At 41.4% G+C, this 16479-nt stretch overlaps 1 protein-coding gene across 1 annotated transcript; it reads right to left on the bottom strand.

Moving 5' to 3' along the window:
* Nucleotides 1–11793: 11793 nt before the first annotated feature.
* chia.1 (chitinase, acidic.1) lies at nucleotides 11794–16170 on the bottom strand. The gene is made up of 11 exons (XM_069677520.1): nucleotides 16113–16170; nucleotides 15839–15868; nucleotides 15545–15749; nucleotides 14564–14620; nucleotides 14314–14479; nucleotides 13413–13537; nucleotides 13175–13298; nucleotides 12898–13080; nucleotides 12546–12662; nucleotides 12265–12391; nucleotides 11794–12076 (listed from the first exon to the last, which is right to left on the bottom strand). The coding sequence occupies exons 1-11, from the start codon at nucleotides 16129–16131 to the stop codon at nucleotides 11868–11870; spliced, it is 1362 nt and encodes a 453-aa protein (XP_069533621.1). The 5' UTR covers nucleotides 16132–16170; the 3' UTR covers nucleotides 11794–11867.
* Nucleotides 16171–16479: the final 309 nt, after the last annotated feature.

The following is a 16479-nucleotide window of genomic DNA, read 5'->3' as shown; positions in this document are numbered from 1 at the left end:
GACAGCCTCCTTTTATACAAGTGAGGAGGTGCAGCTCTGACAAATTGGGGCAATAAATTGGATGATTATTAGAAGCTGTGTTTGATAAGATCCTGCAGAGTATGGACTACATGTAGACAATCATTGACAGCTGTCGTGGAGGTCAGTGGATGTTTGGTTATTATCATTAATGAGCTGATCGGAGAAGAGTCCTGAGGACCATAGTCTGATACTGCACACACGATAAACATCTTATTGTTCCTCTTATGTAACCCGACCACAGATATCCCTTTTAATCCAGTTATTACTGACACTCAGGCACATGAAAAACATAATTTAACCATCTTTAAACAGTAAAACTTGATTCGATTTAAGGATTTATTATAATTTAAGAAGCGCACGTTATTAAAGGAGACGCACGGCGTAAGCTTGAGATATCTCCATGACTTCTTCCCTCTGGGACTCTTTAATTGACCTGCAGAGGTGTGAAGGACAGAGAGTTCGAGCCTTTGTCTCTGGACAGGTAAATCAAGGTTCTTTCAGGTCTGTCAGGTCTCAGGGGTCGGGAGGTCTGACCCTGCAGGCTGTCCCTCACGTTGCCTGATCTTAAGTCTTCAGCTCGGTCTGTTGCTCTGATTCTTTACGGCTCTCTGGTTTCATTGTGCTGCTTGTTTGTGAGTGACAACACTTTGAATGTGTTTTATTAATATATCTGGACTAACCCAAAGTTCTGCTCCACATTCAAGTTTAAAACACTGTTTTACTGTCGGGTCCTTTTTAAAGACGAGTCTTTGAACTCGTCATTAGTTTGCTGTCACAGAGACGCTTTGAGGGTTTAACACAGGAATCAAACCAGCAACCTTTTATTAAACCCGGGATGTGAGACAGAAACAATATTTATAATAGTATAATAAATAATAGTTTTATTTAAGAGCTCATCTTAAACACAGGACATTCATCATATGAAGTTAATGTATTAACTCAGGTTCGGGGCAGGACCACGCCTAAAACCACATCTACAATCATCTGTCATGTCATCCCACTCAACTCTGTTTGTCTCAGATTCTTCGACCCACCCTCCTTTCCCCTCCTCTCATCCATCTACCCTCCTTCCTCCTTCCTCATCCCTTCCTAGTATCCTTCTCTCATGTCTCTGTCCGACTCTTGGTACAGTCTGGGCCGAAATCAGCTCTGAGTCTCCCTCTGCCGGGCCTTCAGCATCACCTTCACAGAAATGTGTCTCAACACTTATAATTCCCAAACTTACATTAAATCTTCATGAGGCATATTGTTGTGGCATAGTCCTTGCAAGTGAAATCTCAATCAGAAGGTTGGTGGTCTGATACCCGACTGCTACAGTCACATGTCGACGTGTCCTTGGGCAAGAAACTGAACCCCAAATTGCTCCTGGTGGCATAACCATCGGGCGTGAATGAGCAAAGATCTGGTTGGAGATTGGCACTTGGGCCTTTGCCGTCAGTGTGTGAATGAGTGTGTGAATGGGACTAGAAAAGAGATATATAAGTACAGTCCAGTTACCATTTAAAAAAGAGTAAGTAAACGGTCGCACTTGAAGCTGTTTGTTGGCTCTTTCTGACTTCGTTCCCTCCCTTCTTGATCGTTGCTTGTGTATTAACTCTCAGATGTACGTCCCTTTGGACAAAAGCGTCTGCTAAATGAAATCGTAACATTGTAACATTGTGTAACATCATCATTAGTGAATCTAACAAAGGAAATCAGCACAATTATAAGAATATACATGCATGAAATCTTTAACAGCGTCTGTTTCTGAATGCTTCAGCCAGTGTAAGAGCATGTATGTGTGCTATTATTATAACTGTGAGAGGTGGAAATATAAAGTGAATTAAAGTGAACGAGAGATGAAGACAAATCAAAATAACTGTATTTATCTGTGTGTTAGTTTATCAGTGTAAAAGCATCAGTACAAACACACACACACAGATATATGCTGACAAACAATAATAATGAATTATATAATGTGTGTTTCTCTCACTAACTGCTGTGATAGCTTTATCTCTTCTCTTTGCTCATTGCCGACGCTGAACGTTGACCACACACACACACACACACGCTGACAGGGGCACTCTGGGACACAAGGAGGACTGATACGGGCAGAACAAACAGAAGTGCTCTGAAGGTGTTTATGTCGCAGGCTGTTTGCAGGTGTAGGTGTTTTGCAGGTGTGATTAGGAGGCGAGGATGCCAAATATGAAGTAACAGTACCTGGCAGGTGATGATCTCAGATATATAATGTAACACCTGCAGGGCTGACACTCCCCTATCATTTACACACATGTTAATATCTGCAGGCAGAAATAACAGCACTGATGAAAACAGGAAAACAGGTACCGCTGGCTTTGGGGGTTGCTGTAGAGGCTGGAGCAGTGGTGTCAGCAGGTTTGGAGGCTGTTGGAGTTGTGGTGAGCTGTGGTGGTCTCAGCAGGTTTCCTGGTTTTACTTGATGAAGAGGAGGTCACTGAGAGGAGGATGAAAGCCCTCTGATCCCTGGAGGTTGTCATGTCGTTCGAGGCTCACAACTTCACACTTCACGTCATAAAACACCTGAATGTTCTTAGGAAACTTCTGAATACTTACCTTCCTGCACGTCCCAGGTTACAGGCGTTACTGTACCTGGATGATGTGAGAGTTTACTTTCCCAGTTTCAATCCAGCCTGAAACAAACTGCAGACACATTCAAACTAAGAAGAAGGACTGTGTTTTACCCCTCTCAGCCATGTCTCAGTGGATGTCTGAAGCCTACAGAGAAGAAGCTGTTTGAAACACAGGATGAAGGGAGACGGCTCAATCCCAGGTGAAGCTTACCTTTGTGTCCCCCCTCTGCAGAGGATGTCAGTCCTCCTGACAGACCATGAGGCAAAATAGGATAAGTTCAGTAAACTGTAGGTACAGAGGGGATAACAGATAACAGAGGGGATAAGATGAGAGCTTATTATATATAAAACAGGCCTGGGTCTAATACTGGCAGCTACGCTCGGCACAGAAACACTATGTGAACACACGGCCTGATCAGTGAGCCTTCAGCATATCAGCCTTCAGTCAGGTGATCCGCTGCGTCCTCAGGTAACAACCTCATGTCTTTGTAAAGCTTTAATGCTTTATTAAAAAGCATTGAAGCTTTTATTTCTTTTATTAAACTAACTAAATTCATGAAACCTCACAGACTCTTCAGTGCGAGACGTCTCTGTCAGTGACCCGTCTAAGGACAGCAGATGAGCGATGATCAGCAGGATCTTCTGAGGTGTAAAGTTTGATCTCATTGACTTTATCTCTCTTTAATCATCCAACAATAAGCCCTGTTATTATTGAACGTTGCTGTGGAGCAGAGATGAATGATTAATTGTTCTATTGATAATGTAGTTACGCAACTGTGCTGTGTGTGACAGTGAGTCTGCCATGGTTTCTGTTTTCTGAGCTGTTTTGCAACTATCAGGACGTCGTATCAGCAGCATCGTAAACTCTAATCTAACCTATAGCGGCTTTGTTCACCTCTGCCAGCTTTCACAGGTGTAACCTGCTGTTTATCTGCCACCATGAGGAGGCTGATAAGATTATTATTGAGCTGTTTGATGTTTAATGCACGCTGTCAGCATCATATTTATTCAAACCCTTTTAATGGTCGTCTTTTTATTGTCTTTTTAAAACCTTTTATTTCTTCATTTATCTCCTTATTTACATTGCTTATTGCTCTAACTGCCTTTGTTTCTGTTTCATCACTTTGATTCCTTTTATTTGCACTTATTCTTGTTGACCTTTTATTGTGTTTGACCTTTGTTGAACTTTCAAGACTTCTCTCAGTTTGGCCTCATTGTTGAAAGTTCTGTAATCTGTTTTGTGTTCTGTAAAGTTCCTGAGCTCCTGCCTTTGCTTTACCTGTCAAAGCACTTAAGCATCTGTTTTTAAAGTTGCTATATAAATAAAGCTATTATTATTTATGCACAACCAGTCAAAAGTTTGGACAAATTTTCTCATACAAGTGAATGAAACCCGGGTTTGGATAAAGTTGGCATTTCTCTGTGGAGTCCGTGTTTTCCTCTTGCATGCGTGGGTTCCCTCCCGGGTCTCCGGCTTCCTCCCACAGTGCTTGTTAGGTTAATTGGTGACTCTAAATTGCCCGAAAGGTTGTCTGTCTCTGTAGGCTTGTTCAAGATGAGCACGGCCTGCGCAGAATCGATCGCCGCCTTGCCAAGCATGTTGCATGACGGTTAGATTGTTGTCCGACTTACTCTGAAAACCCGACTACGCGAGGCTTTGAAGTCCCGCTGGAGCGAGGCGGCCGCAGTTCTCAGGGCCAGGCGCTGCAGTTGCTCTCCACTGACTCATTCCTCATGAACGTTGTCTTAATAAAGATAAATACAATGACATTTATAGTAAATAACTATTAAAAGCCCTGAATAAAGTATAATGAGAACTTAATATTACATCCAATTAAAATAATAATGATAGTAATAACAACAACAACAACAACAACAACAACAAATGAAGACTTTATTCACTTCAGTTTACAGTGAGGTGTTGGTATTACAGATGCTTGACGAGGCGAGCAGCAAACTTTTCAACAAAGAAGTGTCCGACTTTATGACTCCTCCCCCGACTGCAATCTGCTACTCTCACCTGTCGAGGCGAGCAGGCAGTCACCTCGAACAAGTCTTATGTGTCAGCCCTGTGACTGACTGGCGACCAGTCCACGGTGTACCCCGCCTTTCGCCCAATGACAGCTGGGATAGGCTCCAGCCCCCCGCGACCCTTAACAGGATAAGGTATGGATAGATAGATAGATAGATATCTATATATAGATAATGGATGGATAAATAAACCAACATGTCATCTGAGAATCACCTGCACAGGTGTTAGGAACCATCAAACTTTTGTTAGAGGGCGAACAATGGGACTGTAACGGCTGGGTGCACAGGGAAAGGACTCAGACTCAAACATGGTATGATAAAAAAAACAGTCTTAGCAAGCAGAGTTCATTACACAGGTAGGCAGTCAGCGAAAGGCAAACAGGTCCAATAAGGAGCAGGCAAAGGCGAGGTCAGGAATAAACAATCCAAAAGGGTCAAACCAACACTGTGAACTCTGGGAGGGGCGCTGGAACGCTTGACACGCAGGACAAAGACGAAGTGGCACAGAGCAAGGGGAACAAAGTAAATACACTAGAGCTGATCTTCATGTTCATCTTCTCTGCATTGTTACCTTATTAATGCACAGAGAGGCGACCTTAAAGCACCTTCACACTATGCACAGGAGTCATCATGAGGACACCTGAAGAGCCTCTGCTGGTCCAGTTAAGATCGCTGATATCAGCAGTGTGGAGAAATGCCTGGACAGCAGTTTACTGTCATCAGGCCGGTGTCTGGTACGCTGTGGTACAACACTGATTTAATATCTCAGGATCAATAAACAAGTTCTCTGAGTGACCGGGCTGCATGATCACGTTACTCTGACATGTTCTTCAGCAGGTTAAAGTCAAACTCCACATCACCTGAATAAAGCTTGAGGTGTATTTATTAGTTCATAAAGAATATCAGGTGCATGCTTGTTCTGTACATTGTCCGATCAAGATAAAAGAGTAACTTCACACCCGGGTCTGACCATAACTGAGAGCGACACAGAGTCACGCGGCTCATATGCCACAGAGGGCTTTTCTGAGGTGGAGGACTTCTCCCCTCCAGAGTCCCCTGAAGAGCGCTTTAGTGTGGTGGAGGGCCATGGTGGTCCAGAGCCCGATCAGTTCAAGCTGTTGGCTCCAGCCGCTCTAATGCCTGAAGCCGGAGCTTTCTGAGCCGAGGCAATGCAAGGGCAAGAGAGAATGGGCGCAGTCTCTGAGTGGTAACATAACAGTGTAAAATGTGCCAGCAAAAATAATGTAAACTCTATTGATGAGGATATATTTGAAAATGAGCGCGGTTTCACAGACTCCCTCTCAAAGACGGGGACCGGAAGGGGTGTGGTGCCAACCTCTGATTGACAGGCGTTAACATTTTTAAAAAATAAATTTCATTACGTAGTTTTGTCCCAAACGGTCGTCTCTACGTCACCATCGGCTGGCAAGTTTCAGGGCTGATTTAAAACCGTAGATGGCGTGTTGGAGCCATTTCCAACCCATGAAATACTGATACATTTGGAAAGAATTGTCAATATTAACACCAGCATTGATGTGTTTCATCACAGTACAGCAATATCATTTAGATTACAGCTCAAAAAACATGTTTAAGTGTGCAGTCACTCTTTAAATAACACAAATATATTCGTTCAGACGTTCATAGAGGGGACATGAAGAGGGCCCCTAATGGGCTCCATACGGGGCCAGTGATTTATGAATGTAGCCCAGTTGGGACCATGTTAACTGTCTGCATGCTATATCCCTCTGTAGCCCATGTACACATCCATATGAACCCCAACACCGACCCACTTACAAGCCCCCTCCGAGCCCATCCACGGTCCAAAGCTAACCCAGGTAGACCCCTCATTGATGTGCAGGCTGGGATCATTTCATCGCTCCACGAACAGTTCAGAGAAAGCCTTCTGACCGATGGGTTTGGATGAGTGAGCCACAGTGTGATCAGAAAGGTTACACAGTTCGATAAATCAGGAAACCAGACTCAGGTCACTGATCAAAGTCGGATTTAAAACATATTTTATAGGTGTCAAAGGTCAAACAGAGGAAGATTTTTACCTTTTTTGTGTTTAATGAAAGATTAAACCAATAATCCTGTAAATATGTGGAGCAGTATTGGTGCCCAGGTGGTGGACGCCATCTTGGCTTCATAGTTGAAGGAGGGAACACGCCGTTGGTGAAGGTGGCAGGGTAATTTCACAACAACCCAAGTTATACTGATTTGAAGTTAAGTGACAATCATGGTCAAATGTTTAGCTCACCTGATTGTAATTCAGCATTTAAAAAGAAGAAGAAGAAAGGGTTAAATGTTGGGTCATGATTTCTGAAGTGTACGACAGCTGTGATATATTTGAGACAACTCCACCCTGTCAGAATCCACACACTAAGCAAGTAAGTACATCGTGTGCACAGTCCACCACATGCAGTGTGTTAAAATAAGAATTCAAACCAGGACACAGCATCTGATAAAATCAGCTAAAGTTACCCTGAAAAAATCCAGCTGTTGTTTTATTAAAACAGGGAGAAAACTATCATAAAGGAGAGCACGTAAATTTGGTCAGATGTTTGTCCTTCTCATAGCTTATTTATCCAAATGTTTGTACCAGCTGATGGATAGCTGTTAGGTACTTAATGCTAGCTGTTAATCACTACTGTAGAGGCTGTTCTAGTAGTGTTTACCAAAAGGCTTCTGAGGCATTACCACCCCCTAGTGGACAGGGAGAGGGCTGACTCATATGTGCATAGTTCAAGTTAGCGGCAGATTATTGGCCAACACCAACACTACCAGTTGTACCCGGGATACTTCAGGGTGTTTCTCGACTTCAAACACAAACAGGCATTACAGAATGTGATGTACCTCATAGTAGGCCTGTCTCGCTAGCAGTTTATTTATCCATATTTGTACCGGCTGATGGCTAGCTGTTTGGTAGCTAGTGCTAGCTGCTAATCTTTTTTTTTTTTTTTTTAATTATTATTAGTACATAACATACATACAAGCATACATATCAGACAAATAACCCCTCCCCCCACCCCTTCCATAAGACACAACAAAACAAAATAAAGCAAAATAAAAACAAACAAGATAATATGGTTATTTTGATTATTACAAACATTATTGCCAGAAATAAGCTACACATCTCTTTATCTCTTTATCTGGAGTACATATTGAAACTTTCTAAAATTTGTTTTGTTCTGATAGCCTTCTTATTTTTACAGTTTTTGATTGTATCAGCATATTGCTGCAGTTCCAAAAAAAACACATCAGCATTTGGTTTAGAGTTTGCCCATTTTTTCTTGTGAATATGAAATTTCCCAAGCATCAGGATTAATTGTACAAAAAAAGCTGTATAATTGTCCACATTTTCGTCAAAGTAAATGAAGATGTCCTTTTCCTGTAAAAGAATTACTTGTCCTGTTATTGTCCTGATATAATGCTGTACATCAATCCAAAATGTTTTTGAAAATACACATTGATAAAACAGATGATGAATTGTTTCCTCTTCATTCTCACAGAATTTACACAACAGATCATTATCAATATTAAATCTTGCTAATTTCTTTTGTGTTGGATAAATCTTATGTAATATCTTAAATGAAACCTCTTTAACTTTATTGTTTAAGCAAAACTTCTCACCAACCATCCATGCTTCTTGCCAAGTAATATCTCCATAACATGAATTCCAAAAAGATTGTCCTAAGGGTAAAGATGGGGTTAGCATACAATTTCTAATATATTTATTTGAGCATTTTTTCTTTGTTATATCGACTTCTCCCACAAAAATCCGACTATCAAAAGAGCCAGCAGTAGGAAAAGTAAAATCATAAGTTCCTGCGCTCTGAAAAAGCTGCAGTAAACCTCTTGGTAAAGCATCAAACACATCTGTAAACTCTTTGGGTGGGACTGGAAGCTGAAATTTATTTATAAATTCTTGGTAAGAGAGTAATTGTCCTCCAGCATTAAAGAGTTGTTTAACATAAATAATTCCATAATCAAACCACTTCCTGTAAAATAACGATTTGTTTTTATAGAGAATATTTTCATTGTTCCACATGTAGAAATTAGTTGGTGAGAAGTTATGCTTATAGATTAGTTTCCAGGCAAGTAAGGCTTGTTTATGAAAGTTTGACAGTTTAATCTGTAATTTTTCTATTTTATAGTTACATTTCAATAAAAAATGGGTTCCACCAACAGCATTAAATACAAACTTAGGAAAAGTGTTCCAGATGCTATCTATCTCTTTGATTAGGTTTGCCAACCACTGCACTTTGAAAGTATTGTTCAACATTTCAAAACTTAACACCTCCATGCCTCCTTTACTTTTAGGGTTACATAGGATTTGTTTCTTTATATAGTGACATCTATTCTTCCAGATAAAGTTAAATACAGTCTTATCTAATTTCTTGTAAATAGCTGGGGGCATTTCAAGAGACAGGGACATATATACAGATCTGGATATACCTTCAGCTTTGGAAAGAAGAACTCTGCCACTCAGTGACAGGTCTCTCATCAACCACATATTAAACCTCTTGGCTATTTGTTGTGTTATTGGGTTAAAGTTTAAGCTACAGCGATCCTTGTCGTTTTTATGAATAACCACATCTAAGTAAGTGACAGTGTTCTTAACAGGAATACCATTCAGGTCTGACAGATCACTTTCTTTGATTGGCAATAGAACAGATTTATTTAAATTCATCCTCAGACCGGATTCAGTTGAAAATTCATTAATACAGTCAATTGCTTTGTTTACTTCATATCTATCTCTTAAAAAAATTGTTGTATCATCTGCTAATTGAGCCAATTTAAATTCTTTGTCTAAAGCGTTTATACCTTTAAATGTATTCTTTTTTATGTGTACAGCCATGACCTGTGTAACCAAAAGAAATAAGAATGGACTTAATGGACAGCCCTGTCTGATTCCACGGTTAATACAGAATCTGGGGGTGGTACCACATGTCAGTTTTACTGAGCTGTTACATCCTTTATATAAGGTTTTTATTGCTTTTTGAAACCTTTCTCCAAATCCAAAAAACTCAATAGTTTTAATCGTAAACTGGTGACCGACTGTGTCAAATGCTTTATAGAAATCAACAAATAAGATAAAGCTATCATCAGGTAGAAAACAATTATAATCAATCATGTCTAGTATTAATCTTATGTTGTTGACTATGTTTCTTCCAGGAATAAATCCAGATTGCTCCTCATCAATAATATCATCTAATCCAAGTTTTAGTCTTTTGGCAAAAATTGAAGCAAATATTTTGGCATCATTATTCAACAGACTGATCGGTCTCCAGTTCTCAATACTAAGTTTATCTTTGTTTGGTTTTGGAATTAATTTAATCAAACCTTGTTTCAGAGTTGGAGGTAACTCCTCTTTTTCTAAAGCTTCTTCAAACATTGCTGCTAAAAATGGAGCTAATGTCTTACTAAAGTCTTTATAGAATTCTCCAATCAGCCCGTCATTTCCAGGTGATTTATTGTCTTTCAAAGCTTTAATACAGGTTTGTACATCCTTTAAGCTAATTTTTTGGTCGCAGATTAATTTATAGTTATCATCAATTTTTTTAATATCTGGTTCTAAGCCTTTAAGAAACACAGCCATATTATCTTGGTCTAGTGAGTCAGCACTGTACAGTGTTTCATAGAACTTGGCCACATGTTGTGAGATTTCTTTTTCATTATCACATATTACATCATTAACTCTGAGTTTGTTCAGAGATGACTGTTCATAATTTCTTTTTTCCAAGTTAAAAAAGTATTTGGTGCATTTTTCACCTTGCTCAAGCCATCTTCTCCTAGATCTGACAAAAGCACCCTTAGCTTTTTCTTCATATATTTTGTCCAGTTCAGCTTGTGCAGTTGTCAGATCTTTAATTTCTTCTACAGATAGATTTAATTTACTTGATAATCTTATAATTTCTGTGACCATTTGAGACTCTTTCTCTTTGTTTGTTCTAGAGATCTTTTTACTCATTAATATGGCAAGATTTCTAACTTCAAATTTCATTAACTCCCAGTATTTGCTATAACTACTAAGTAACTTTGCTTGTTTCCAGTATTTATCTATAGTTTTTTGCGTTTCTTTTTGAAATTCTTTATTCTGTAACAGTGTCTTATTTAATTTCCAGTAATCTCTATTAAAATTCTGTTCTCTAACCCCCATATTAATTCTTATTGTTACAGCATTGTGATCTGTAAGAACTGTTGGTTCTATTATGATTGAATCTACTTTATCCTCCAAATCTGATGAAATTAACCAAAAGTCTATACGGGATTGAAGAGACCTATCTTTGTTACTCCAGGTATATGCTTTTTCATTCGAGTGCCTGTGTCTCCAGATATCTATCAAGCCTATCCTGCTACTTATATTTTCCAATTCATTTGTCCGTTTATTCTTGGGAGGCCACCTGTCCATACTCTCATCCATCACTGTGTTGAAGTCCCCCCCCCATAAGACCTTAGCCACAGGAAGAGTTGTTGTTAAGTGACGAAGCTTATTTTCTATTGTTTCAAATAAAGTCATATTCATTTTTTTATTATTGGAGGCATAAACGTTTACAACGTTGCTAGCTGCTAATCACTACTGTAGAGGATGTTCTCGTAGTGTTTTTGGTATCTACCATAAGGATTTCAAGGCATTACTACCCCCTAGTGGACGGGGGGAGGGCTGACTCTTATGTGCATGTAGCAGGGAAAACAAAGATGTATGTAAAACGATATGTGATCTGGTCAGCAGAGACACGCTGGATTTGTCTAAGTGTAATGGACTTTATCTGGATACAAAACCAGTTAAAATCAAAACTTCAAAGTTGGAACTGTAATAAGAAGTGTTGGTATAATGTTGGTGCTACACCACTACAGGGATACGATTGGATGTCACTATTCAGCTGTGAATGGTGTGGTCAAGTCAGTGATTGTGATGTTAGAATAAACCCTGTGATACCCATCATTACAAAGAGACATCATACATATATCATACAGATGGGTGTAACTGAAGTAAGACTTTATGCAGCAGATTTAAAACAGAGTTATTTCATTGTGCATTTAAAAGTTGCGAGTGAAAATGTTCACAAGAAGGAGACATCATTCAGGCATGTTGTTTAAAGGTTTATTTATGTTGGAAGCATCATGATGTGAATCACAGGAGGCTGACACTGAGATGATTTCACTGATGATTCTTGAACATTGGTGGACTCGGTGAGAGACGGTGGGTCAAGTTTCTGAGGCTCAGGGCCAGTTGCAGCACTTGCAGGAGTCCCAGTAGATGAGTCCAGGCTGGCAGCGGTGCAGGTAGGTGTTCCCCTGGAAGCACTGGAAGTAGGTGGCCTCATCAGCCACGTTGGCATACAGACCATCGGGGCGACCACGACAGAAATCAGCAACGGGGTCCCTGGTGGTGGTGGGGGATGGGGTGGTGGTGGGCTTTGGTCCGAAGCCTGCCGAACCAGACATGGAGAAGGAAATGATTCAAACAAGTAAACAGAGGCTGAAACTAAACTTTACTGACACTTGACGGCAAACTACATATGAACCTCTTCATTACAGGATGGCATCTTTTGATCAGTCAGTAGATAGAATAAGAAAGAAGAAGTCACGGTAGAGAAGGAGATGGTGAAGTGTTTACCCATTGACATCCTGAGGTGGTTGATCAGAGGATACGATCCAGCGGAGCAGAAGGATCCTCCAAAGTCGTCCATGTCTAGAGTCCAGACATGAGCACCTCCCAGGTGGTTGGCCGTCATCCACTGGACCTACAGGAGGACCACATCATGAACAAAATGATTTAATGGAAGCAGTGAAATATGAATGAATAAACCTAGACAGGAGAATAAGGGACTCTGGATTTAATCACATATCGCAAGGCTGTACATGTGCTGCCCTAATATCATTCGACCTCGTGGTTACCTTTGAAGAAAGGCTGCGCAAGTCATCATAGCCCACCCAGGCACTGCCAAAGGTGGCGTAGGGAACCTCCTGTTCAGAGATCCATCCCACAGTTGCGCTAGGGGTGAAGCCACAGATCTGGTAACATAGAGGAAGGTTCAGGTTAGCGGCAGATAATAGGCCAGATCTTTCACCAACACTACCAGGAGTAACCATGATACATCAGGGTGTTTCTCCGAGTACTCACATGTGCCTTTGAGGCTTAAATGGTGATAGTTGGGCTTTTAAATTGTAAATTTAACATCAGTGATGCAGCAGCCATTGTTGTGAGACATCGACTTTAAACACTCAAACATTACAGAATGTGATGTACCTCATAGTAGGCCCAGAAGCCAGCAGTGCGAGTGTAGGGTCCAGCGTCTGCGGGGCCTTTGGCTGGTGCTCCCAGGCCGTTAGCTCCACTGGTGAGGCGGTAGGTTCGCCCGTAAGTGGGGACACCCAGCAGCAGCTTCTCAGCGGGGGCTCCCAGAGCCATCCAGTGACCAATAGACGAGTTCTAATGAGGACACAGAAGATCAGTCCTACAGTACAACACCAAACTGTTTGGCGGTTATAGTGTGATGAAGGTGCGTGTCTTTATTGTGACTTACGATGTTGTGATGAACGTGTGAGCCAGAGTCCACAGAGCTGCGGTACAGGGGGCTGTTGTGTCCGGTCACTGCCTCCCAGTGTCCATGGAAGTCATAGGTCATGACATTGATGAAGTCAAGTTTACTGTTGATATTCAAAGTGTTTTTTTAATATCAGCTCAAGTAGAAGTTTTACCATTTATGAAGGAGTATCACAGATCTACATGTAAGTTTAACAGTTCGGTAAAATTAAACTCACGCTGAGATTTCGTTGACCTCGTATGCTGCGTCAATGGTGGGAAGGAAGCCAGCCACGTTGGCTGACAGAAGCAGCTGAGTCTTCTTGGTGTCTTTGGCATCATCCTCAAAGGCCTTAACCAGCTCCTGCAGGCAGAGCCAACAACAACAACACCTCAGACCTCACCTCTAGCTTCTGATGAAGACATCTCATAGTGCTTCTCATGGTGCTTCGTTTGCTGTATCTGCTTTGTGATATATATTAAGATTTGTATTTGCAGGTATCTGGTTGGACTAAAACTGAAGCCTGACTAACCAACGTTCATGGTCCCCAGAGGAAGAAGCCCACTGCCTTTGCTGTTCCTCTGACACCTCCTTTCCCACCATGTTAGCTAAATATCTCAAACATCATTGGATGGATTTGAATAAGATGTGGGTCAGATGTTCATGGTGTCCTGAGGATAAACCATAATTTCTTTGGTGATCCCTTGACCTTTCATCTATCACCACCATCAAATGTTAAATTCATCCAGCATCTCATTGTCTACTAAAGGCTCTAAACGTCTCTCTTTCCTCCAGCGCCACCTTGAGGTAGACATCTGTAGTTTGGGGTGCTCAACAACCATTGGATGTATTGTCATGAACTTGGAACACCCATTAACTTCCCCTTTAGAAGGAGTAATGTTTACCTGTGCTGATGTTTCATCTCTGCCATCATCACGTCAACATTTTAATGTGTCTAAAACTTTGGTTTTCCATCAAATACCTGCAGAAGTTTCAACATTCTCGCAATCCTCAGCTGTCCTTTTTGTTTAAGATGACACCACTAAAAGGTTCAAATCTATTGGCTTAAAGGCACAGATCTATCGACACACACCCCTCATTTACATCAACTATAAGTGAAAGATGGGGTCCACGCTCACCTTGACGAGCAGGGTGAACTTCTGCTTGTCTGTCAGTGGGCTCCCGTTGTGAGCAGGGTACTCCCAGGCCAGGTTCAGCCCGTCAAATTTATGGGTTCGCAGGAAGCTGATGGCCGACTTGATGAAGGCGGCACGACTCTCAGGCGTGGAGACTGTGGCGATGAATCTGGTGGGACGTAAGGTACAACGTCAGAGGAAGGTGGACGGAGAGTTGAAGGTGTGTGTCATGTGAGATGAGATTTATACTCACGGGCTGATTCCATTGCTGGTTCCTCCGACAGACAACAGAGTCTTCAGAGCAGGGTTACTGATGACAGAGAGATAGACACATTAGTTTAATTAGAATTTACACCATAGACTGTTTATAAGCCAGTGTCTTAAACCTGTATTATCTTTAATACAGCAGGGGGCGACTCCACTGATTCTAAAAGAAGTCTATGAGCAAATGGTCCTACTTCTCTTTTGATTTATTCCCCCAGCAAACATTTTCCTAATGAGTTTATGGTCTCAATCTCTAGTTTCAAGTCAACACAGCATGATGTTCATTTAGTCAATGATGCTGCCATTTAGAGTCACAGAGACCATAAAGCAGGGGAGGGTTTAGGGCGGGGCAACCTGTGATTGACAAGTTGCAAACACAGTGACCTGAAAAACAATCTTGTTCATAGTTCAGTCGGACTCAAAGACATTCAGAAGACTGTTTGTTCAGTAATAACAGTTTGTTTAAAGCCTATTTTTCACAATCCAAAATTAGCATCTCTGTTAATATGACAATAACAGAGAAACTAGCGCTAGCATTAGCTAATAACGTAGCATTTGCTAACCCCTCGCTCTTTTTCAGCTACACCCTCTTGTCCAAAAAAGGTCACGCCAGGCTTCAGAAAACAAGACGGTGACGACCAAAATGCTAAACTCCGGGATTACAAAACAGCATGATAAACAATGAGTGATGTCACAGAGGCCACGCCCACTTCTTATATACAGTTATTATTGACCAGTTCTTATTAAAAGACAGAGCTGATATTAGGACGCACACACGATCCTACATACAGATACGTCTTCTGCAGTCTTCTTTCTTATTTTTGTTAATGTTTTTATTTTCACTCTTTAGTTTCACTCCACCTGAAAAGAGTCTGTTAGATTTTAGATATAATGAAAATTCAGCCCTTGAACACCGAGTGTGTGTGTGTGTGTGTGTGTGTGTGTCCTGTCAGATTGTGTTTACACTCACGCTTTCTTGAGAACGTTCAGGCGGCCGTACTGCTCCACGTCGTTCCACTCAACGGGGCTGATCTGGTTGAAGCTGTTGATGGTGGCCAGAGCGTAGATCACGTGTGTGCACAGGAAGGGGTCGATGTTGTCGGGGGTAAATTTGGCGGCGCCAGGCCTGTACTGGGCCCAGTTGGTCATGTGACACACCAGTTTACTGGAGGAGGCTGAGGAAGAGGCAGCAGAGCAGTGTTAGAGGTTATGTGTGCATGTGTTGGATCATGTGAAGAAGGGAGGATGCTGAGGGACGTCTTACCGATGTGCAGGACGAGCAGAACGCCCAGAGCTGCAGGAGAACAGAGAGGAGACAGGACTTCTTATTTTACAGACATCAACATGAGCACAAACAAAGACCTGCTGACAGTTTGCCAGATTCTTACTTTAAAAATAGATTATTTTATGACCATGGAGATTATTAAAGCTGGATTAAAGATAGTTTGACCAGTGAAGCACACGTCCTGCTGAACGGCATCATTTATGGATTGATTTCTGCTATTGTTCAGCTCAATACAAGAATGAATGTTATTTACCTGGGAGGAGTCTGACCATGGTGATTTTGGGGATCCAAGCGATGTTGCAGAGTGAAACTGTCACTGACAGGAAATGAACAACAGCAGGAGAGAGATAAAACAGGTGTTAAACTGCAGCCTCAGTCTGTTCAGTCAGACTGCAAGCAGAATAAAAAGTCAGACGTCTGCTGATGGAGCAACTTTCTCTAACACTTCAAATGCACAAAAGATAAAGATTCCACATGCAGCAGCTGATCTGTACTCATACAACTCAGGTCTTCTTACCTGTCTTCAGGATGAACAGCAGCCGAGTCCGAGGATCTGTGGACTCGTTCACATTTATATTTGACTCATTAATGACTAATAGCTGGAGTCAAAGTGCAGCTGA

This window comes from Semicossyphus pulcher, unplaced genomic scaffold (genome assembly GCF_022749685.1).
Source record: "Semicossyphus pulcher isolate SPU_LCO1_2020_fin unplaced genomic scaffold, fSemPul1.0.p SCAF_3, whole genome shotgun sequence".
NCBI lineage: Eukaryota > Metazoa > Chordata > Actinopteri > Labriformes > Labridae > Semicossyphus > Semicossyphus pulcher.
Note: the sequence above shows the minus strand (reverse complement) of the source record. Positions and strands in the feature narration are given on the sequence as shown.